At 39.8% G+C, this 23,616-nt stretch overlaps 1 protein-coding gene across 6 annotated transcripts in view; it reads right to left on the bottom strand.

Annotated features, from left to right (window-relative positions):
* The window catches only part of OSBPL1A (oxysterol binding protein like 1A), a 229,920-nt gene that overhangs the window by 124,022 nt on the left and 82,282 nt on the right, over positions 1–23,616 (bottom strand). For all 6 annotated transcript variants that reach the window (XM_028837998.2, XM_028838000.2, XM_028837999.2 and 3 more), the window contains 2 exons: positions 20,766–20,888; positions 12,789–12,870 (listed from right to left, as the gene is read on the bottom strand). In XM_028837998.2, the coding sequence (XP_028693831.2) occupies positions 12,789–12,870; positions 20,766–20,888 (205 nt within the window). The remainder of the gene's footprint in view (positions 1–12,788; positions 12,871–20,765; positions 20,889–23,616) is intronic.

The following is a 23,616-nucleotide window of genomic DNA, read 5'->3' as shown; positions in this document are numbered from 1 at the left end:
CTTGTTAGCTTCTTTAATAAAGCCCAACTAATTGAAAACTACCATATTCTAAAACAAATTTGACTTTACAGACTTTATTTTCCATTTTGAACCTCTGATACACATTGTGAAGATTTATTCTCTACTTAGTTGCTAAATAGCAAAAGAGAGTACCATATGCTAGGTGCCATATGACTTAAATAGTGCCTGAACAGATGTCGCAACACGAACTGTGGACCAAGTACTGAGGAGATGTACCAGAAGAAACAGACACAGCCTATGCCTTCCATAAATTTTCTGGGTAATCTAGTAATTTTCCACTTTCAGGGCATAAATGACAGGAAAATAGAAGCATAACCATTCATAGATATAGTTCTTTTATTAAACACCATCATAAGCTTAATCATCCTGTTTTTGTCTGTTTTAGATAGTTCATAAACTTTAGATACTTGTTAACGTGAAGAAACATTAATTGTCCAAATACATGCTTAGGAATACTTACAAATGTTTGACAATACTGGTTCTGCAAGGTTTCAAAAAATATTCCAAATATATGTATGCGTACATATATATATATATAAAGAGGTTTTCATAAGAATCCACCATTAAGAGAGTGTCAAATTCTTTTGTCCAAAAGAGTTAAATGTTACCTCATTTCTCTGACAATCTAGTGTTAAAACAAGATTTTTGAAGTGAACTTCCACAGTGGAACAGTTTAAGAATTGCTGAACCTTGCCGTATGCCACACTGCAGTGCAGCACATCAGGGTCCATTCAACTCGCACTGGCACGCTTCTTATAGAATGATGTTTACATAAGGTTAATTTTAAAAAATTAAAATTGCTAAGCTTCTAGAAAAGTGACCAACTGGGAATCACTGCAAATATGTTTTAGCTGGTTAATATTTAGAGACTAAACTGTCATGAATAAATGCAAAAAGGCCAGTATGTTGCCTTATTTGGCCTGCTATAAGAATTTGATGCTGTTGATTTTCAGGAAAAATGTTATTTTTTGTACTAAAAATGTTTTTAAAGTCATGAAAGCTGTGAGAAGATCGTATTGGAAAAGCTTAACTTTAGAGACATAAAAAGCTCACAATCTGTCGTTTTTCATGATTACACTGAACAATTTTTAATTGGGTACATTTTTAAAACAGTGGGAAGACACTTGTTTCTTTATGTGAACAAATTAACCCCTTGTACAGACAACCTCCACTGTTATCCTAGTGTAAAAAAAAAGTCCACATTTCCTTAGCCTAACATTTAAGATGCTCAATAAACTAAATTTGTTTCATCCAGACTGTTCTCCTGGAAATGTTTGTTTACCTAAAAACAGTCTTCAAAATACTGTTGAATACTGGATGTTGAATGCTGACTACTGAAATCTTACTTGAACATTGGAAATAATTATCCATATTCAGAAGTTTCCCTACTTGACAAAAAAAAAAAAATTATTTTCTTTCAAGGCCTAGTTCAAATGCCGTTCTCCCCCAGGAAGCCTTCCTTAAATATCACTGCGGAGACTGGGTGCAGTGGCTCATGCCTGTAATGCCAACACTTTGAGAGGTCAAGGCAGGAGGATCACTTGAGCCCAGGAGTTCAAGGTTGCAATGAGCTATGACCACACCACTGCACTTCAGCCTGTGCGACAGAGCAAGACCCTGTCTCTAAAAACAACAACAAAATATCACCATGGGACATGACAGTAGCTGCTCCTGGACTCCAACAGCGGCCACACCCACTTGTCATAGGGGCATGAGGCATTGTACGTATGTTGTCTCTCTGCCACCCTCTATAAACTCTCAACCTCCTTATCTCCATCCAAACACCAAGCTTTGCCCAAATAAAACCTCTCAAATATTTATTAAATGAATAAGAAAACTAATAAAATATCTCATTCCACACGTTGCTACCATAATTCTTTTAATGTAAAATATAATCTGAATCCAAATAGCTTCAAGTTATTATATTTTACCTTAAAATAATTATGGTTCTTTAGTTTAAAAATGTGAAATGAAAACTTTTTCATTTATATTACTATGGGTTGGTTAATTAGGGCAGATTGAGAAATAAGTAATTTTTAACTACATTTTGTTTTTTACTTGTGGCACAAGAAAATATATTTTGCAGCCGGGCGCGGTGGCTCACGCCTGTAATCCCAGGACTTTGGGAGGCCGAGGTGGGCAGATCACGAGGTCAGGAGATACAGACCATCCTGGCTAACACGGTGAAACCTTGTCTGTACTAAAAATACAAAACAATTAGCCAAGCGTGGTGGTGGGCGCCTGTAGTCCCAGCTACTTGGGAGGCTGAGGCAGGAGAATGGCGTGAACCCAGAAGGCGGAGCTTGAAGTGAGCTGAGATAGCGCCACTGCACTCCAGCCTGGGTGACAGAGCGAGACTTTGTCTCAAAAAGAAAAAAAATATATATATATATACATATATATATATATTTGCCTGTTTTTTGAACATTTAACTGAAGTATTTCCATCATTTGGGACAAGTATTTAAAAGAAAAAAACTGGATGAAGTCATTTTATTTCCCCATCCTTGCCCTTCTGGTAATGGTGCTGCCTTGAATATGTATGTGGCTTTTTTAAATAATTAAACACAAAGAGGAGAGAGACTAAATAGTCCAAAAACTACAAAATCTAGTGACAAAGCTAAAGATCAGAGAAAATACAGAAAATAACAACAAAATGGGATGATTTCTCTTCTGTGGTGTAAAAAAATGCAATACATAATGACTTTATACATGAAAGACCTGATCTAACCCGAATGAGCAAAGTCCATTTTAAAATGGACTTTCAAGGCGGGGCAAGGTGGCTCACACCTGTAATCCTAGCACTTTGGGAGGCCAAGGTGTGCGGATCACCTGAGGTCAGGAATTCGAGACCAGCCTGGCTAACATAGTGAAACCTTGTGTCCACTACAAATACAAAAATTAGCCGGGCATTGTAGTGTGCGCCTGTACTCCCAGCTACCCAGGAGGCTGAGGCAGGAGAATCACTTGAACCCAGGAGGTAGAGGCTGCAGTGAGCCAAGGTCGCGCCACTGCACTCCAGCCTGGGTCACAGAGCAAGACTCCGTCTCAAAAAATACATAAAATGGACTTTCATATCAGATTGGAATTATATAAATGCTTCAATGAAAATCAGTACTCTTTTCAAAACAGGGAAACAATGTTTGCACATAAAAATCAACTAATCTTCTAAAAACTTCTACTCCATAAAACTATAACTTGAAAAATATCAAAAGAGGTCATGCTGAAAGACATAAAAATATAAATCTATTTTTTGTTGAAATTAAAATGACTACCTTGAATACAATCATCCACTGAAGAAGTACCTCTGATCATTTTGTCTATATATCTACATCTATATAATTTACATTCATTATACTGGAGGATATAAAATATATAGCTCAAAGTGCCATGTATTAAATGACTAATAAAAGAGATAATATCAGGGATGTTGTGAGACATAACTAGCAAATTGTGCATGCTTTTAAAAAACATTAAAATTTCAGAGGCCAGGCACGGTGGCTCATGTCTGTAATCCCAGCACTTTGGGAGGCCGAGGCGGGCGGATCACGAGGTCAGGAGTTCAAGATCATCCTGGCCAACATGGTGAAACCCTGTCTCTACTAAGAATACAAAAAAAAAAAAAAATAGCTGGGCATGGTGGCGCATGCCTGTAATCCAGCTACTCAGGAGACCGAGGCAGGGGAATTGCTTGAACCGGGACCCACAAGGCAGAGGTTGCAGTGGGCAGAGATCGCGCCACTGCACTCCAGCCTGGGATACAGAGTAAGACTCCGTCTCAAAAAAAAAAAAAAAAAAAAAAAAATTAAAATTTCAGAGAAGAGCATTGTTATTATGGACTAGAGTAATCTATAGTTGAATGAAAAGATGTTGCACTTGAGTTGGATCTTAAAGAACAAGGAACCTTTTTTTATTGCTAAATATAAACCCAATAAAACAAACACTTCTAACATAGAGTGCCAAAAATACTAGTCCTGAGGGAAGATAGTTTCAGAATTATGATCAGTGAGAACTCTAGTAAGGTGAGAAGTTTTCATCTGCCAGTTATGGAGTGGCAATCGCGTGGCAGGCACCAGCTAGGTGCTGAAGAAAAAGGGGTAAGTAGGACAGACAGTCTTTGTTTTTACAGAGCTTGCTGTCTAGCAAGGAAAATGGAAAATAAAACAATTCCTATTGAAAGAATAACACTGATCAAAGGGAGACTTCAGAAGAGTAAGAGGAGAGGGATATTTATTTGGAAAAAATAAAATAATTACATTTAAAAATTTAGAAAAGAGTACAAGTCACAAAGACCTAGAGTCAAACAAAACAGGAAAGAAGCCAGCAGAACTATAGAATGTGTTTTGCACTCTCCTGCAAATGAGAATGAAGTGAGGCAATGAGGAAGATTAATTTTAATCAAACCGAGTAAAATCTTCATCAGAGGGTATAATTGGATTTGCAATAGGGTTGAGCCACATATGATCTAGAAAGGGCCACCTGTGGCCAAGGTCAAGGGAGGAGTCTTGGGAAGGTCTGTGCCACAAAGAATAAGGCGCAGAACTGGATGACACATTAGAGTTAATCCACTCTGAGTGCTTGAGAGAGCTTCAGGGTATGATGCTTGCCTGTCTTCTAGACTTTGGCAGAAGTGGGCTGGGCATGGTGGCTCACGCCTGTCATCCCAGCACTTTGGGAGGCCAAAGCAGGCAGATCACCTGAGGTCAGGAGTTCCAGACCAACCTGGCCAACATGGCGAAACCCTGTCTCTACTAAAAACACAAAAATTAGCTGGATGAGGTGGTACTTGCCTGTAATCCCAGCTAGTCGGGAGGCTGAGGCAGGAGAATTGCTTGAACTGGGAGGCAGAGGTTGCAATGAGCCGAGATCATGCCACTGCACTCCAGCCCGGGCAACGCAGAGAGACTCTGTCTCAAAAATTAAAATAAAATAAAATAAAATAGACTTTGGCGGAAGTGAAAGTGAGCAATAAATCACTTAGTCTCATAGCCACACTGTCTCACCTATTGGACTCTTCAATCTTGCTGCCTGGAAGAAAGCTTGGACCAAAGACAGAAGCTCGCTCTCCAGTGCCCTGTAAAACACACCTGAATAGGGGCAACTGTTGTGGCCTGTACCTTTGCTTGCTCTTCCTGTCCCTTCTAACACCTAAGGAGGCTGGGCCTGCCCAGAGAGAGAAACGGAAACAGGAAGCATTACATTAAAGAGTGGCTAGTGCTATGGTAGAGAAAGTGCAAGGTGATCCGAAAACACGTAAGAACATTTAGCCTAGTCTTAGAGAAGTTAAGGAGAAGTTTCTGAAAACTACATGTAAAAGACTAGAAAAAGTGATTTCCTACCTTGGAAACAACATATGCTAAGACCCACAAGCATGAGAAAAGGTCACTGTTGCTGCACAGAGTGTAGAAGGAAGGAAGGAAGGAATAGCTAACAGAGGAAGCAGCTGAAGTGAGTAGACGCACAGGTCATAAAGTCAGTCAACTTAGAGTTTAGATTATACCCTAAGGCACTGAATGCTTCTGTTAAGGATGTGACAATTCCAATTTGTGTTTCAGAAGCATCTAACTACTCTGTGGAATATTCCATGGAGGTAAAAGAAGGAACATAAGAGTGGAGGCAGGACTGGGTGCCGTGGCTCACACCTGTAATCCCAGCACTTTCGGAGGCCAAGGCAGGCGGATCCTGAGGTCAGAAGTTCGAGACCAGCCTGGTCAACATGGTGAAACACTGTCTCTACTAAAAATACAAAAATTAGCTGGGCATGGTGGCATGTACCTATAATCCCAGCTTCTTGGGAGGTTGGGGCAGGAGAATCCCATGAACCCAGGAGGCAGAGGTTGCCGTGAGCTGAGATTGGCCGTTGCACTCCAGCCTGGGTGACAGAGCAAGACTCTGCCTCAAAAAAAAAAAAAAAAAAAAAAAAAAGAGTGGAGGCAGTGTGGTCAGCCAAGAAGTTGTGGTAATCAATGGGAAAGATGGCTATGGCCTATTTTAGCATAATGGTAGGGGGCCATAGGAAGAGAAACAAAGTAGAGTGATATGAAGAGGCAGGACTGACTATCTATAGCCTGAACACACCCAATTTCAGCTAATCTTGGAAGCTAAGCAGGGTCAAGCCTGGTTAGTACTTGAATGGGAGAACTAATCAACAAAATATATTTGGAGAAAGAGGAAGTACAATGACTCCAAAATTTGGTCTTGGGAAATTGAGTGAATTGATGATGTATTTTTGGTAATGAAGAACTGAAAGAACGAGGACAAGAAAAGAGAAGGAAAAAAACAACAGCAAAAAACGGAGATTTCTTTGTTGTGGAATGGAAACTCCTGCTCTACATCAATCCCACTCTACCCTTGAACTTCTGAATAGAAGACAATGAAGATTTAAACACCGCCTGAACTATAACAGCCAAGCTAATGTAATCGTCCTCAACAAATTCTACCTTACATTGTAGATCTGGTTATAAATCTGCAAATCTTCTCTTGTTCCTAGATCAAATGTTCAGGGGTCAACACTGAATTCTTGATATTCATTCTAGACTGTTTATTGTTTTTTCCTGTTTTTTTTCTTTTTCTTTTTTTTTTTTTTTTTGAGATGGAGTTTGGCTCTGTCACCCAGGCTGCAATGCAATGGCATGATCTTGGCTCACTGTAACACCCCTGCCTCCTGGGTTTAAGCGATTCTCCTGCCTCAGGATCGAGTAGCTGGGATTACAGGCACATGCCACAACATTCGGCTAATTTTTATATTTTTTAGTAGAGATGGGCTTTCGCCATGTTGGGCAGGCTGGTCTCGAACTCCTGACCGCAGGTGATCCGCCACCTCAGCCTCCCAAAAGTGCTGGGATTACAGGCATGAGCCACCATGCCAACCTGTTTATTGGTTAAGAACACACTCTGGAGCCAGGGTGCCCAGAGCCAAATGTTAACTCTGATTTTTACAAGCTCTGTGACCTTAAGTAAGTTATATAAGCTCCCTGTGCCTCAGTTAACTTATCTGTTAAATGGAAAGAATAGTTGTATATACTGCATAGGGCTGTTATTGGGCACAAATAAGTTAATACAGATGCTCCCCAACTTACAATATTGTTATATCCCAATAAATCCACCATAAACTGAAAATGTCACTTTCACGCTATTGTAAAGTTGAACTATTGTAAGTTAGGGACTGTCTACACGTCAACTACACAGGACGATGTACAAAAAAAGGATATATGTGTTTGCTTTATACTAGATAATATAAATTGTAGAGTATTGACATGTTTTATATTAGAAAGAGCATGGGACACTGGTGGTACCTGGCAGACTAGGCTGATGGGACCATCTCTTCAATCACAATCCATAAAAACACCGAATAAATCGGTAAAATAACATAGTGCAGAGTTTGAAAGAATAAAATCCCCAGATATGCTAGAAAGAAAGAAACAAACACAAGGCAAGGCTGATGCAACAGGCCTAACCAGTGATGCCTGGTAGTAAGGTCAAGCATAGAGGTGGGTGTCAGACAGAACATACACCCAGAGGATTAACAGATGAGCCCGGTCGAACACAGTGGCTCACGCCTGTTAATCCCAGCACTTTGGGAGGCCGAGGCAGATGGATTGCCTGAGCTTAGGAGTTCGAATCCAGCCTGGGTGACATGATAAAACCCCGTCTTTACTAAAAATACAAAAGTATTACCCAGGTGTGGTGGTGTGTGCTTGTAGTCCCAGCTACTTGGGAGGCTGAGACCGGGGAATCGCTTGAACCCGGGAGGTGGAGCTTGCAGGGAGCCGAGATCATGCCACTGCAGTCCAGCCTGGGCGACAGAGCGAGACTCTGTCTCCAAAAAACAAACAAACAAAAAACCACAACAACAACAACAAAAATAGATGAGGCTTTACAGCTACATGAATGGAAGGTATGTGGCTTTGGCCTCCCAAATCAAGTGGGTAAGGCCTGGTAAGGGGGCAGACCCCTAGTGACAGTGGGAGTAGAACACTGCCCTTGTGCTCAGGGATGCAGGGAAGAACACTTTCTTGCCTAAGCTCTGGGTGAGAAACCTGAGAAACTGAAGCCCTTAGCTTGTAGCATGCCTAGATATGAAATCCAAATTTAAAACTAGTAGCCCAGAAGCAGAGAAACCTTTACAGCCTCAACAGCAACACACACAAAACTACTCTATATGGAAACCTCCAAACCCAAGAAGCAGGAAAAACAAAAACAAAACAAAATCAAACAAACAAACCACAAGCTCCACTGAAGATGAGCTCTCCATAAAGCCCATCTTGTGATGACCCACTGTGATGGACATTCAGCAGAAGAAACAAAAGACTTAGCTGTGCAACAACTTCACGTATAAAAACGTTCTGAAAAAAAGGCTTTCAATTAATATGTCTGAAGTTATTAGAAATAAAATTAGAAATGCATGTAATGTAAAAGAACATGTCGCTATGGGGAAAAATAACAACTTTTTTAAACCACCGCCTAAAATTTCTAGAATTATAAAATACAGTCACTAAGATTAGAAAGTAGAAAGTCAAAAGATTAAACAGAAAAACGGACTAAATTGAGAAAGAAACTAAAGCTAGAAAATAGATCTGAGAAAAGTACTCAGAATGCAACAGAAAGAAATGGAATGAGAAATGAGGTAGGAGGATAGAACGAGAAGGCCCAACATATGTCTATTAAGAGTTCTGGCAGGAGAGAATATAAAGAATGATGAAGTAAAATTGGAAGACATAATAGCTAAAAACTTTTCTAACTTAAAGATAACAAATGAGTCCTTGAATTAAACAACAGAGTTTCAAGCAAGCTATAGAACAACAAAATCCAAAACCAGAGACAGAATAAAACTGCAGAATACCAAAAACAAAGTGAAAATCTTTGCAGTAACAAGAGGGGAGAGAAACAAAACAAAACAAAACAAAAAAACCCAGAGAGATTACTTGTAATCCCAGCACTGTGGGAGACTGAGGCGGATCATCTGAGGTCAGGAGTTCGAGACCAGCCTGGCCAACATGGTGAAACCCCGTCTCTACGTAAAAAGACCAAAAATTTAAAAATTAGCCGGGCGTAGTGGCGGGCGCACCTGTAATCCCAGCTACTCAGGAGGCTGAGGCAGGAGAATCACTTGGACCCAGGAGGCAGAGGTTGCAGTGAACCGAGATCGCGCCACTGCACTCCAGCCTGGGCAACAGCGAAACTCTGTCTCAAAAAGAAAAAAGAAAATATCAGAAGTCAGAAGAAGTTGCAATCGCATCTTCAAACTGCTAGTGGAAGATAACTATAACCCAGTGAGGGTGAAATAAAGATTTAGATAAGGTAGAAATTCTTCTACTCACAGACCCCCATTGAAAGAACTACTCAAAGATTTGCCTCAGGAAAAAAAAAAAAGGCAGAATTCGGGGGAGAGGAGTAGGATATAAAAATCAGTGGCATTAACTGTGGAATCCCTCTTGGCAAAAGAATGCAAAATATGCCACAGTTTTGATGGTTTGTTCCCTATTTCATGTCTCTGAAAGGTCTCTTTGACTTGTACAATCTTCAAATTTACTAACTTGACAGAAATTTATTATTTGTTTCTCCCTGAGTTTGAGAGATCTAAGGTATAAATGTAAGCTAGACAAGTAGGACATTCATTTCATTCACTCATTCATCACACAGAGAGAGAGAGAGAAAGAGAGACAGCCAGAGAGAGAGAGGAGAGAGAGACCCCCATCACATGCCAAGTTTTGTTGAGGTACCACAGATAATCAGCAAACAGGTAAAAATCCCTGCCCTAAAGTTTATATCCTGGTGGGAAAGGCAGGCAATCAACTACACACGCTCACAGGAAGTCTGATAAGTAACAAAGAGAAACTACGGCAAGGTAGAGGGGTAACAAGTGCTGAGGGGAGGTGAACTTCAGAGGATGAGGTATCAGCTCAGGGTCTCAGCAGGCAAGAGCTGGCCTGCTCAAAGGTAACTGAGGTCCAGGCACAGTGGCTCATGCTTGTAATCCTAGTACTTTGGAAGGCTGAAGCGGGTGGATCACTTGAGGTCAGGAGTTCGAGGCTAGCCTGCCCAACATGGTGAAACTCCATCTCTACTAAAAATATAAAAGTTAGCCGGGCATGGTGGCGGGCACCTGTGATCCCACCTACTCAGTAGGCTGAGGCAGGAGAATCGCTTGAATCTGGGGGGTGGAGATGGCAGTGAGCCGAGATTCACCACTGCCTTCAGCCTAGGCAACAGAGAGAGACACCTGTCTCAAAAAAAAACAAGAAGAAGAAGAAGAAGAAGAAAGAAAGAAAAAACGTTAACTGAGAAGAATTTGAAAAAGAGATTGCTCGCAAAGGTGAGGAGGGTTGAAGTAATAGAGACTGCCGTGCAGGACACAGTTAACACCCTGGCACAGGGGGAGAGGACGGTATTGCTAAGCCCAGCAAGAGCTACAGTCTAGAACAGGCAGGACAGTGGCCAGGTAGAGGAACCCGGCAGCACTGCGGAACCACAGTCCGGCTGGAGGGAATGAAGATAAAGCCCTGAAACGATCTGGACAGAGCCTCCAATTTGCTGAATCCAATCACAAGTCCGACGGCCAAGAAGCCCCAGGGCTGAGGCTGCAGTACACGAGCAGGACAGAGCGAACCAGGAGAAGCAAACCAGCGCAGGAGGCCAGGAAAAGTCTCCGTGTGCAGGCACCTTTTGAAGAAAGGACTAGGGAAGGAAGGAAGAGAGTGACTACGCCACTCAGGAGAAAAGCCTTCCAGAAGAGGGAGCGGCTCATGAAAAGCCCCAGGCAGGCATAGGGGCATAGGCCATTGAGAATGAACAGTGCTAAGTAATATAATATTCCAGCCTGCAACTAATAATCAAAATAACCTAACCACTGTCCTTCCCAAAGCTATCACTGCTGATAAAAATATATGTTGGTTCAACTGAAGTAAAGGGATGCCATAGGTACACTTGGACAGATACAGAATACTTATGGTCCATTTACTCTAATATTAACATTTCCTCACGTTCCCTGGAAATATAGAAACTGAATCTTGGAATCGACTAAAGGAAACTAACATGTCATTAAAATAGCTAATCATGGCCGGGCGTGGTGGCTCACGCCTGTAATCCCAGCTTTTTGGGAGGCCGAGGCCGGCAGATCATGAGGTCAGGAGATGGAGACCATGCTGGCTAACACAGTGAAACCCCGTCTCTACTAAAAATACTAAAAAAATTAGCCGGGTGTGGTGGCAGGTGCCTGTAGTCCCAGCTACTCGGGAGGCTGAGGCGAGAGAATGGCATGAACCCAGGAGGCGGGGCTTGCAGTGAGCGAGATCACACCACTGCACTCCAGCCTGGGAGGCAGAGCAAGACTCCATCTTGAAAAAAAAAAAAAAGTTAATCATAAACTCACAAATAACTACATCATTTATACTTTAGTGAAGTCATTTATATATGCATCATGGCTGAAATCTAAGCATCTGTTAAGAGTTTAAGAAAACATAATTTTTTAATTTACACAAGAATAGGCACCGTTTTCTCAATGCTTGCTTGATTTGTAGGCTTTTGTTTGTTTTTTTTTTGAGACACAGTCTCCCTCTGTCGCCCAGGCTGGAGTGCAGTGGCACTCAGGTCACTGCAATATCAGCCTTCTGGGTTCAAGCAATTCTCCTGCCTCAGCCTCTCGAGTAGATGGTTACAGGCATGTGCCACCATGCCCAGCTAATTTTTGTATCTTTAGTAGAAACAGGGTTTCACCATGTTGACCATGCTTGTCTTGAACTCCTGACCTCAGGTGATCCACCCACCTTGGCCTCCCAAAGTGCTAAGATTACAGGTGTGAGCCACTGTGCCTGGCCTTGTAGGCTATTTATAGTCAACTCCTGATAACTCATAATAGAGAATGAAGACATAAAAAGTTATTATTGAAAGGAAGATTAATAATCAGCTAGACAAGATCATATATACATTTGTAGAATCATAAAAGGCCAAGGCCTGAAAACAATCAACTTATTTATTTTAGGGATGAGGGCAGTGAAACTCGCAAGAGTTAAAAGTATTGTTCAAAGTAACAGTCAGTAAGTGGAAGAGTAAGGATTCAAGCCTAAGACATTCTGTGTGTGTGTGTGTGTGTGTGTGTGTGTGTGTGTGTGTGTGTGTGTGTGTGAGAGAGAGAGAGAGAGAGAGAGAGAGAGAGAGAGAGAGACAGAGTCTTGCTCTGTCACCCAGGCTAGGGTGCGCCGGCACAATCTCGGCTCACTGCCACCTCCGTCTCCTGGGTTCAAGCGATTCTCCTGCCTCAGCCTCCCAAGTAGCTGGGGTTACAAGCACATGCCACCACATGTGGCTAATTTTTATATTTTTAGTAGAGACAGGGTTTCACAATGTTGGCCAGGCTGGTCTTGAACTCCTGACCTCATGTGATCCACGTGCCTGGGCCTCACAAAGTGCTGGGATTACAGGCATGAGCCACCATGCCTGGCCTCAAGCTTTAGACATTCTGACTCCAAAACCCAAGTCTTCTGGGATTCATAAGCTGAATTCTCATTCTGTAGCCAAAATTAATTTACAGGCCAAAAACATTAACTTTAAATTTATTTTTTTAAAAAAGAATAAAAACATTAATCTCTAAAGCAGGCATCCTATGAGTAGAAACTTTAAAATGCCCTTTTAGAATTTCAAAATAGTTTTATCAAATATAACTCTGAATTCAAAACCAAAAACTATTTAAAAATGAAGTCAAACAAAACTACAACGGGTCAATACCTATGTGTTAAAGAGTGATTTTAGGGATAGTGCTTGTTTGTTTACCTTCAGCCACGTCACACTCCTTAATCATTTTGAGAAAGTTGGAAATTTCCCTATCTAGTCGCTGTTGGCATGACTGTGCTTTCTGCAAAAAAAGAAAAGACAAAATTAAAACAAACTAATAAAAGATTTTTACATTACTTATGCTTTTAATGTTTCTACCAAAACTTTCAGTACATAGATTGATACACCATAAAAGAGACATATGTCTTACAGAGAAAAAAAAGGTGAGAGAAAATTTCCTTGTAAACTGAATATAACATTTAGTTAATCAAGTATAAAGTAAAAATAAATATTTTTAAGTTTTAAATACATTCAACATCTGTTGTGTAGATACCATACAATTGCATCAGTTACTATTACTATCTCATTACGCCATGTATATCTGAGGAATTAAAATTCTCTGATTTATTAACACTTTTAATAGGCCTGATGAAATTCATCAAGAAGTTATAAAATGCATTTCTTAAAAATGTATTTTAAAAACTGTTTTGTTCAAAAAAACAAAAAATCCAGATGGTCCTAACATTTGGAAACCACAAACTGATTCTTGTTCAGCAATCTAAGTGCATACAGCCCCCACATCATCAAACCAAAAAGGACATTTTCTTAGTGTGTCAAAGCTTCTGAAAATAAGGTAAAGTCAATTATAGAAAGCATTCTTCCTTGTAATTTGAAAGTTCTACATTTTTAGATCCCTAAAGGCAAAAAAAAAAAAAAAACCATAAATACAGAATTTCATGATGAAAGTTGCATCCCATCTTAGTGCAGATTTAGAAATCCAAAATGAAAGATGAGTCAAATCCATGTATTATATTAAAAATGTCATTTTGAAGGTAGTTTTATATACCATTTCCCTTTAAAGAGGTGGGAAGAACAAGCAAGGAAATTATCATTGTAAATTTGCTTGGTTATCAAAATAGAAAATATTTATTCTGAGAATCTTGACCTTACAAACAGTAAAATCACATTCTTTTAGGTAGAGGTAGTATCTTTAGCCTTATGAAACTTCCCTACTTTACACTCCTAATCTCAGCTAACCCATCACAAAACATTTTGCACCCCCAAAATCAAAGTTACTATACATCAGTATGTCAGGGTGGCATAGGTAAATAGTAAATACTCTTTTCTCCTATTTCACCTTATAAATTTTTTAGTGCTTACAAAGCTCAACTCAACCACAGTAGAATTATTCATGTTATCACATTAGTGACAGGCAATGTTCTCTTCAAAATTTGCATTACTCTCCTTTGTTTTTAGGGCTCTAACAACACCTATGTATAATTCACTTGGTGGGGAGAGCGGGGAGAATACCTACACCTAAAACACCATATATGCCTGATAAGTTTTCCAGACACAGCCTGTGATTACAGGTTGAGGGGCAGGGAAAAAGTTTATCTAGAAGCACCGAAACACGCACTGCAACCAAATGCATCACTCATGATTTATTAATAGAAAATCATCATTCTTGCTCTATACATATTTAATAATATGCTTATGTGCAAGTCAATGATACTGTTTTATCCTCTCCTTTCTATGATGAAAGTAAGCTGGAGGCATAAAAGTAAGCAATGGCTTCAATTGCAGACTATGAATCTGTCCTGAAGTTATAATTAAAGGCAGGAAACACCTTCTGTAGCATCATCTTCAAATACATGAATCACATTTATCTTCCCTTGAATCATATTTTCATCTAACAGTTACTAAAAAATTTCCTTGATCGATGATTCACTTGTTTTAAAGGGTACATAACAGGTCAGCTGGAGAAGATTCAATCTACACATACTGTTTTAAGTTGGGTACAAACTATGTCTTTTGTTCTAAACAATTTAGTGCTTTTTAACTGATACTAAAAAGAACAGAGGTTATTAATATAATAAAACATAATATGGTCTCCCATTTGCTTAGTTGCTACTAGTTATATTTTGAAAAACTAAAAATCAATTTATGAAAGTTAATTCTTATTAATATTTTGCAGAGTCCAACATGGTTTCTCATTCTTGACTTCTATGCCATTGACATTATGTCAGGAACTGATATGATTTAGCTGTGTTTGCACCCAAATCTCACCTTGAATTGTAGCTCCAATAATCCCCACGTTTTGTGGGAGGAACCTGGTGAGAGGTAATTGAATCATAGGGGTGGGCTTTTCCTGTGCTGTTCTCATGATAGTGAATAAATCTCATAGGATCTGATGGTTTTATAAAGGGGAGTTCCCCTGTAAAAGCTCTCTTGCCTGCTGCCATGTAAGACATGCCTTTGCTCCCTCTTCGCCTTCCACCAAGATTGTGAGGTCTCTCCAGTCATGTGGAACTGTGAATCAATTAAACCTCTTTCCTTTATAAATTACCCAGTCTCAGGTATGTCTTTATTTGTAGCATGAGAACGAACTAATACAGGGACTCTTTTTAAGTTTTAATTTCTATTTATTTATTCTACATAAATGGAATCTCACTATGAGCGATGTTATAATACCTAAAGTTTAACAGTATTTTAACTTTGCCTAAGTTATATGGAGAAAGCACACAAGAACAAGGATTAAACCCATTGGTACAGGGGCCTAGGGGATCAGAAGTTACCCCAGGTGAGCACCTGTGCCACATTTACAACACAGGTCTCCTGCTGAGAAACCAAAATTTTAGCTGTTGGTTTTGTGAGTTAAGCTAATGTTAAATTACCTTATGATCCCTAACCTACAGGGCAGCTCGAAAATGCATATCAAGGGGATGAATAGCTAGAGAGGAATGCATAGGCTAGGAGAGAAGTAATTAATTCCAGGTTATTTGCTGCAGAAAATACACATTTGGTTAATTAAGCACAGAAGCAGATTGCCACCTACTCAGCAATTAAAACGAAGAAACTACTAATACACACAACATTACAGTGAAAAAAGACACCTAAGAGCACATACTGTATGATTCCATTTACACGAAATTCTAGAACAGGAAAACTGACCATGCTTGTAAGGCCATTGTCAATATATCAGTGTCATTAGGTCAGTGGTTGCCAGTGATGGAAGTGGAGGGTATTATCTGGGAAGAGCAGCAAGGGAACAACATTTTGACATAATGAAAATATTCTCTATCTTGATAGGAGTGGTGGTTACACAGACAATATACGTTTGTCAGAATACATCAAGTTGAAGACATAAAGTGAATTCCTTTTTTCTGCAAACATTATATTTCAGTAATAATTCAAACTTTAAAAATAATAGATTGTAGAACTCTAATCACTTTCTTCTTTGCAGAAAATGGCCACTATTACAAGTAGTGGTGTCCTAGCACTTATCTTTCAGTCTTGCTAACTCCAGCCAAATCCACTTCAAAGATAGCCTCATACTCTGGCCAGGTATGGTGGCTCACTCATGTAATCCCAGCACTTTGGGAGGCTGAGGCGAAAGAATCAGTTGAGCCCAGCATTTCGAGACCTCCCTTGCAACATAACGAGACCTAATCTCTATAAAGAAACAACAGCAACAAAAATTACCCAGGCTTGGTGGCACATGCCTATAGTCCCAGCTACTTACGATGCTGAGGCAGGAGGATCACTTGAGCCCAGGTGGTCAATTCTGCAGTGAGCTGTGATCACACCACTGCACTCCAGCCTGGATGACAAAGTGACACCCTGTCTCAAAAAGAAAAAAAAAAACAACCCATACTCTATCTTTCCTAAGTCAACCCAAAAGCACATTTATTCTTTCTGACATCTGGCGATTATTATGCCCCTGTTGTCTAACTTTCTTAGTGTTTCACTTTGCAATATGTATTTACGTAAAGTAAAAATAAAAAACAAAAAAATGAAAGGATATATAGAGAAAAGTAATTCCCCTTCACACACCTGACAATCTTATTTTGCACCTTTCTCAGCTGCAGCAACAAGTGCTAATTTCTCATCTTTCCTGAATGATCTAAATCGTCACAAATATATATGTGTACATCCCTGTTTTTTCTCCCAAGTAGTATCATATTTGATACATCATTTTATGCCTTGTCCTTTTCACTTAACTGTATATCTTAAATATATAAGTATATATACATCTGCCTCATTCTTGCATGGATGTACCAATCTTTATTAGCTCCACATTGATGTACATGCAACTTTCTGCACATTTATTTTAGTTGGGAATCAGTTATTCTTTTTTTGTTGTTGTTTTTGAGAGAGTCCGGCTCTATGGTCCTATCGCCCAGGCTGGAGTGCAGTGGTGCGATTTCAGCTCACCGCAACTCCGCCTCGCAGGTTCAAGCGAATTCTCGTGCCTCAGCTCCCTGAGTAGTTGGGATTACAGACGTGCACCACCATGCCTGGCTAATTTTTGTATTTTTAGATGCAGGGTTTCGCCATGTTGGCTAGGCTTGTCTTGAACTCCTGGCCTCATGTGATCTGCCCGCCTTGGGAATCATTTATTCTTAAATCAGAAAAGCCTTATATTATTTTCTCATTTGATTAAACTCGAGCATCATTTGCTTTTTTTTTTTTTTTTTTTTTTTGAGACAGGGTCTCACTCTGTCAACCAGGCTGGAGTGCAGTGGTGTGATCTTGGCTCACCGCAACCTCCACCTCCTGGGCTCAGGTGATCCTCCCACCTCAGCCTCCCAAGTAGCTGGGACTACAGGCATGGGCCACCATGTCCAGCTAATTTTTGTATTTTTAGTAGAGACGGGGTTTTGCCATGTTGCCCAGACTGGAGTGCAGTGGTGTGACCACAGCTTACTGCAGCCTCAGCCTCAAAATTAAAAAAAAAAAAAAAAATTTATTTTTAAGATGGGGATTTGCCATGTTGCCCAGGATAGTCTCGAATTCCTAGGCTCAAGCAATCCACCCACTTCAGCCTCCCAAAGTACTGGGATTACAGACGTGAGACACCATGCCTGGCCTGCTCATCACTTCTTGTAACACAGAAGCAGTTCAGATCCTACAGAATCAAGACATCTTCAACAAATAAAACCCCCACTTTGCTAGTACCACCCAGAGCATCTAAGAGCCTATCCCAGCGCTGTCCAGTAGAACTTTCTATGATGCTGGAAATATTCATTATCTTCGCTGTCCACTGTGGTAGCCACATGTGGCTACTGAGCACTTGAAATGTGGCTGATATGTAGCTAAATATAGTTAAAATGAATACGTGAATTTTTTTTTAGTCGTCTCCCTCTTTTGCCCAGACTGGAGTGCAGCGGCACAATCTCAGCTCACTGCAACCTGTGCGCCCCGCCCCACCGGGTTCAAGCGATTTTCTTGCCTCAGCCTCCTGAGTAGCTGGGAATACAGGCGCCCACCACCATGCCTGACTAATTTTTGTATTTTTAGTAGAGAGGGAGTTTCACCATGTTGGCCAGGCTGGTCTCAAACTCCTGACCTCAAGTGATCCACCCATCTCAGCCTCCCAAAGTGCTAGGATTACAGGCATGAGCCTCTGTGCCCAGCTGAATAACTGAATTTTTAAATTTTAATTAACTTAAATGTAAATAGCCACATGTGTAAATAGCCACAGGATATTTAATAGCTATCATATTGGACAGTGCAGTTCTATACCAATACTGTGCTTGACTAATTTCCAATTTTTATTTCTGAAATATTTTCAAGTTGCTATTACAGCAACAACCACGAGGTCAATAATTCTAGGATTTGTCTTATACAATCATATTGTATAAGACAATGTTCACTGAAAAATGTTTGTACTGAAAAACTGACTCACTCTTTCTTTCTAAGAGACAGGGACTCACTATATTGCCCAGGCTGAACTCAAACCTTTGGGCACAAGTGATCCTCCCACCTCAGCCTTTCGCTAATTTCTTATAGGTCTGTGTACTAAAATCAGTTTTGTTGTTAATTCAGATGATTTTAGAGTATATCAGTCCTGGAATTCCTAATTCCCCTTAGAATGTCCATAGGTACCAAGAATAGACCTTTCCATAAATTGGCCCCTGAATTTCACTGGAACTTAAGAACTCAAGAATGAAGGGCATCCTGGAGCCAGTCTACTAACAAGCTATAATTCAACACACTTCAAAGCTCATTTCAGATTCTACCTATTTTGAACCAGTCTCCAGATGTTAAGACAGAATCAAGATTCACAGAATTGGCCAGGCGTGGTGGCTCATGCCTGTAATCCGAGCACTTTGGGAGGCCGAAGCGGGAGGATCACTTGAGGTCAGGAGCTTGAGACCAGCCTGGCCTACATGGTGAAACCCCGTCTCTACTAAAATTACAAAAATTAGCTGGGTGTGGTGTTGTGGGCCTGTAATCCCAGATACTCGGGAGGCTGAGGCGAGAGGATCACTTGAACCCGCGAGGTAGAAGTTGCAGTGAGCCATGATCACACCACTGCACTTCAGCCTGTGCAACAGAGCAAGACTCTGTCTCAAAAAAAAAAAGAAAGAAAGAAAAGAAAAGAAAAGAAAAAAAAGATTTACAGAATTAGCATTCAAACTCTGTTGGAGAGGAGCATGCAAAAGCTAAACGTGCTTAATACTATAGTGCTCAAACTCTCATTGACTTTAGGTGCAATAAAACCTAAAAGGCAAAACCTTCATGGTTTTAAAGTTAACATGTGAACAAAACATTAAAATAAGGAATAAACTGACAGATATAGTCGAGGTTGATGACCTGAAAATTTGAAAATTATGCTAAAGAATAAATCTTTCTAATGGTATGTAAGTTAGTATGCCTTTATTTTACCTGTAACTTCCATTTAAAAACTTTTAAAATTATCATAATCCTAGGAAAGCTATTAGTATGCTTTGTAAATCCTTCTAGGTTTTATCATTTACCTCTTATTGAGGATAGGTAAATAGGGAAGGATTTCTTTTCAATTAGGGAATACCAACTGAAAGTTAAAATATTTAGCATCTTTTTTTTTTACTTCTTTAATGTAATTTTGGCCATATATGTTAAATCTTCCATATTTTCCCAGTTTTAATGTTATTTAAATGCTGTAGTAGATGTTACTTTTGCAAAGTCCACTGATCTGAAAATTTTGTTTATGGTTCTCGCATACACACTAGGCTTTAAACCAGAGGTAGTATGGTAAAAGAGTTGTCAGCAATTCCGGGGAATGTCTTCGACAAACATGGGAGAGTTCAAATTCTTTAATGTTCCGTCATAAATTAAGATTAGGGATTGAAAGAGTCAAAATACCTTTTATATTTAAATGTATAGGTCCCTAAGTTGATAAAACTCCTTAGGTATTAGGGAATTTAACTTCATTAAAAATGTTGAACTAGAAACATTCAAATCTTGCCACCAACTCATTTAATTTATAAAGACAAAAAAAATTAAATTTAGTAGGCAAATTCATACATCCTGACATAATTATTCAGACTGAAACTCATCATCAGTCCATAGTTCTAATTCTTCCAAACTCAATTCCCATTCTTTTAGATACAAGATGTAAATAAAAGGTACAGCCAGAAAATTGATGACCTCTCAAAACACCTATTTCATTTCAATTACCTATGCTGATAATCCTCTGGGGATAAGGCACTGGTGTCACTTCAGATGACTTCTCCATTCATTATTGATGCCTTACCTTATCTCTCAGCAACCAAGCTACAGATTACAAGTGGTTTTAAAGGAAACCTACCGACCAGGAAAGGTATCACTATGGTTGCATTATTTAAACTCTGAAATCTGCAGTGAAGTCATAAAGGGCAGCAAGTCAAGCTATGCATGCTCCCCGTCCTGGCAGCAATTTTCAAACAGAATGACAGTCTGTTAACAGCAATGTAAAAAGCTTCACCTAAAAAAGTACAGTGCCTTTAAGGCACATGTCCATCTCATCAGAGCATATCTACAAAGGCATTTGACAGTATTACCATGACAGACATAAACTACCAACACAACGTAAGTCAGCAAAGAACAATACTATTTCTATTGTTAGAAATCATAATTTCAAAACCTTACATCTTAAAAAAAAAAAAAGTTCTTAATAAAACTTGTATGACATAGATAGCTATAAAGGTCAGGTTACATTTTCCTATTTACCTCTAAGGATTTCTTCAAGTCTACGGCAGAAACCATATCTTCCTCCTCCTCATCAGTCAGCTGGTCCTGGGAACAGTAGTGAGTGCTGTAAGCAGAATGTTCTTCTATTGCTTCCAGCCAGTCCTGAAATCATGCAAGGATTTAAACGAGAGTGAAAAGCACTTTTATTCCAAAGAGATAATATTACAATGATATGATAAGCATAAAATCTACCTAGTGAAATAAATATTATGGCCTCAAAAAGGAAAGCGAAGCAACCAATAATGAAACAGCAATGTGGGTCTCTTGTTCATGATATGTCTGGATAAAAGCTTTTCCTAGTACTTTAAAAAAATCATCTATAAGTTTACATATTCATGAATGTTAATATTCAAACACATTACAGAAATTAAATAACGAGAGAAAACTTTGTCACTTAAAATTATAGGTTCTCGTGACTGGGCACTGTGGCTCACGCCTGTAATCCCAGCACTTTGGGAGGCCGAGGAGGACGGATCATGAGATCAGGAGATCGAGACTATCCTGGCTAACATGGTGAAACCCCGTCTCTACTAAAAATACAAAAAATTTGCCAGGGTGGTGGCGGGTGCCTGTAGTCCCAGCAACTGGGGAAGCTAAGGCAGGAGAATGGCATGAACCCAGGAGGCAGAGCTTGCAGTGAGCCGAGATTACGCCACTGCACTCCAGCCTGGGCGACAGAGTGAGACTCTGTCTCAAAAAAAAAAAAAATTATAGGTTCTCATTTTCAATATTAAGAACATGTAATTTTATAACTTAACAGAATAAGTCACTATATCATAATGGATCCAGATACACAATTTTACTAACTTACTATCAAATTAGAAGCACAAGAAACTAAGGTCATATTAAAACAGCTAGTACTTGCCCTGATGCTTTAACTTTTACTCTATTTTTAAAATAACAGTGATTTCACAAAAAAGAATGTTTGGCCTAAAAGTACCCTATCTTACTTTTTCCTCATTTTCTTACACTACACTCAGGGTCAAATCTTACCATTTTATGAAATGTTGGGAGAGTCATGAGTTAGACTGTTTAGAGTTCTTTGCAGGGCCAAAGTTTACCACTTTGGAAAATAGATTATTTAACCTCTTACATAGTTTACCAAAAAATCAAGATATGTCTATGAACAATGCTTTGATTTATTTTTTTAAATTTTTTTAAATTTTTTTATTTTTTATTATTATACTTTAAGTTCTAGGGTACAGGTGCACAAGGTGCAGGTTTGTTACATATGTATACATGTGCTATGTTGGTGTGCTGCACCCATTAACTCGTCATTTACATTAGGTATTTCTCCTAATGCTATCCCTCCCCCATACCCCCTCCCCACAATAGGCCCTGGTGTGTGATATTCCCCTTCCTGTGTCCAAGTGATCTCATTGTTCAATTCCCACCTATGAGTGAGAACATTACGGTGTTTGGTTTTCTGTTCTTGCGACAGTTTGCTGAGAAGGATGGTTTCCAGCTGCATCCATGTCCCTACAAAGGACATGAACTCATCCTTTTTTATGGCTGCATAGTATTCCATAGTGTGTATGTGCCACATTTTCTTAATCCAGCCTGTCACTGATGGACATTTGGGTTGATTCCAAGTCTTTGCTATTGTGAATAGTGCTGCAATAAACATATGTGTGCATGTGTCTTTAGAGCAGCATGGTTTATAATCCTCTGGGTATATACCCAGTAATGGGATGGCTGGGTCAAATGGTATTTCTAGTTCTAGATCCTTGAGGAATCACCACACTGTTTTCCACAATGGTTGAACTAGTTTACAGAACACTGCTTTGATTTAAAAGAATAAGAATAGGCCTGCCGCAGTGGATCACACCTGTAATCCCAGCACTTTGGGAGGGCAAGGTGGGCAGATAACGTTCGAGACCAGCCTGGCCAACATGGTGAAACCCCATCTCTACTAAAAATACAAAAGTTAGCCAGGCGTGGTGGTACATGCCTGTAATCCCAGCTACTCAGGAGGCTGAGGCAGGAGAATTGCTTGAACCAGAAAGGCAGGGGTTGCAGTGAGCCAGGATCACACCAGTGCACTCCAGCTTGGGTGACAGAGCAAGGGAGGCTCTATCTCAAAAAATAAATAAATAAATAAATGAAAAAGAAAAGGGCCGGGGGTGGTGGCTCATGCCTGTAATCCCAACACTTTGGGAGGCTGAAGTGGGCGGATCACAAGGTGAGGAGGTCAAGACCAGCCTGATGAACGTGGTGAAACCCCGTCTCTACTAAAAACACAAAAATTAGTGGGGTGTGGTGGCATGCACCTGTAATCCCAGCTACTCGGGAGGCTGAAGCGGGAGAATCGCTTGAACTGGGGAGGCAGAGGCTGCAGTGAGCCGAGATCCCACCACTGCACTCCAGCCTGGGTGACAGAGCAACTCTGTCTCAGAAAGAAAGAAAGAAAGAAAAGAAAGAAAAGAAAGAAAGAAAGAAAGAAGGAAAGAAGGAAAGAAGGAAAGAAGGAAAGAGAGAAAGAGAGAAAGAGAGAAAGAAAGAAAGAGAGAAAGAAAGAGAGAGAGAAAGAAAGAGAGAAAGAAAGAGAGAGAGAAAGAAAGAAAGAGAGAGAGAGAAAGAAAGAAAGAGAAAGAAAGAAAGAGAGAAAGAAAGAAAGAGAAAGAAAAAGAGAAAGAAAGAAAGAGAGAAAGAAAGAAAGAAAAGAAAGAAAAGAAAGAAAAGAAAGAAAGAAAGAAAGAAAGAAAGAAAGAAAGAAAGGGAGGGAGGGAGGGAGGGAGGAAGGGAGGAAGGGGAAAGAAAGAAAGAAAGAGAGAGAAAAGAATAGGGATACTCCATTAAGTGAGTGTACCATAAGTATTGGTCAAGTAAA

This window comes from Macaca mulatta, chromosome 18, assembly GCF_049350105.2.
Source record: "Macaca mulatta isolate MMU2019108-1 chromosome 18, T2T-MMU8v2.0, whole genome shotgun sequence".
NCBI classification, from domain to species: domain Eukaryota; kingdom Metazoa; phylum Chordata; class Mammalia; order Primates; family Cercopithecidae; genus Macaca; species Macaca mulatta.
The sequence above is the reverse complement of the archived record's forward strand: the minus strand, read 5'-3'. Positions and strand labels throughout refer to the sequence as shown.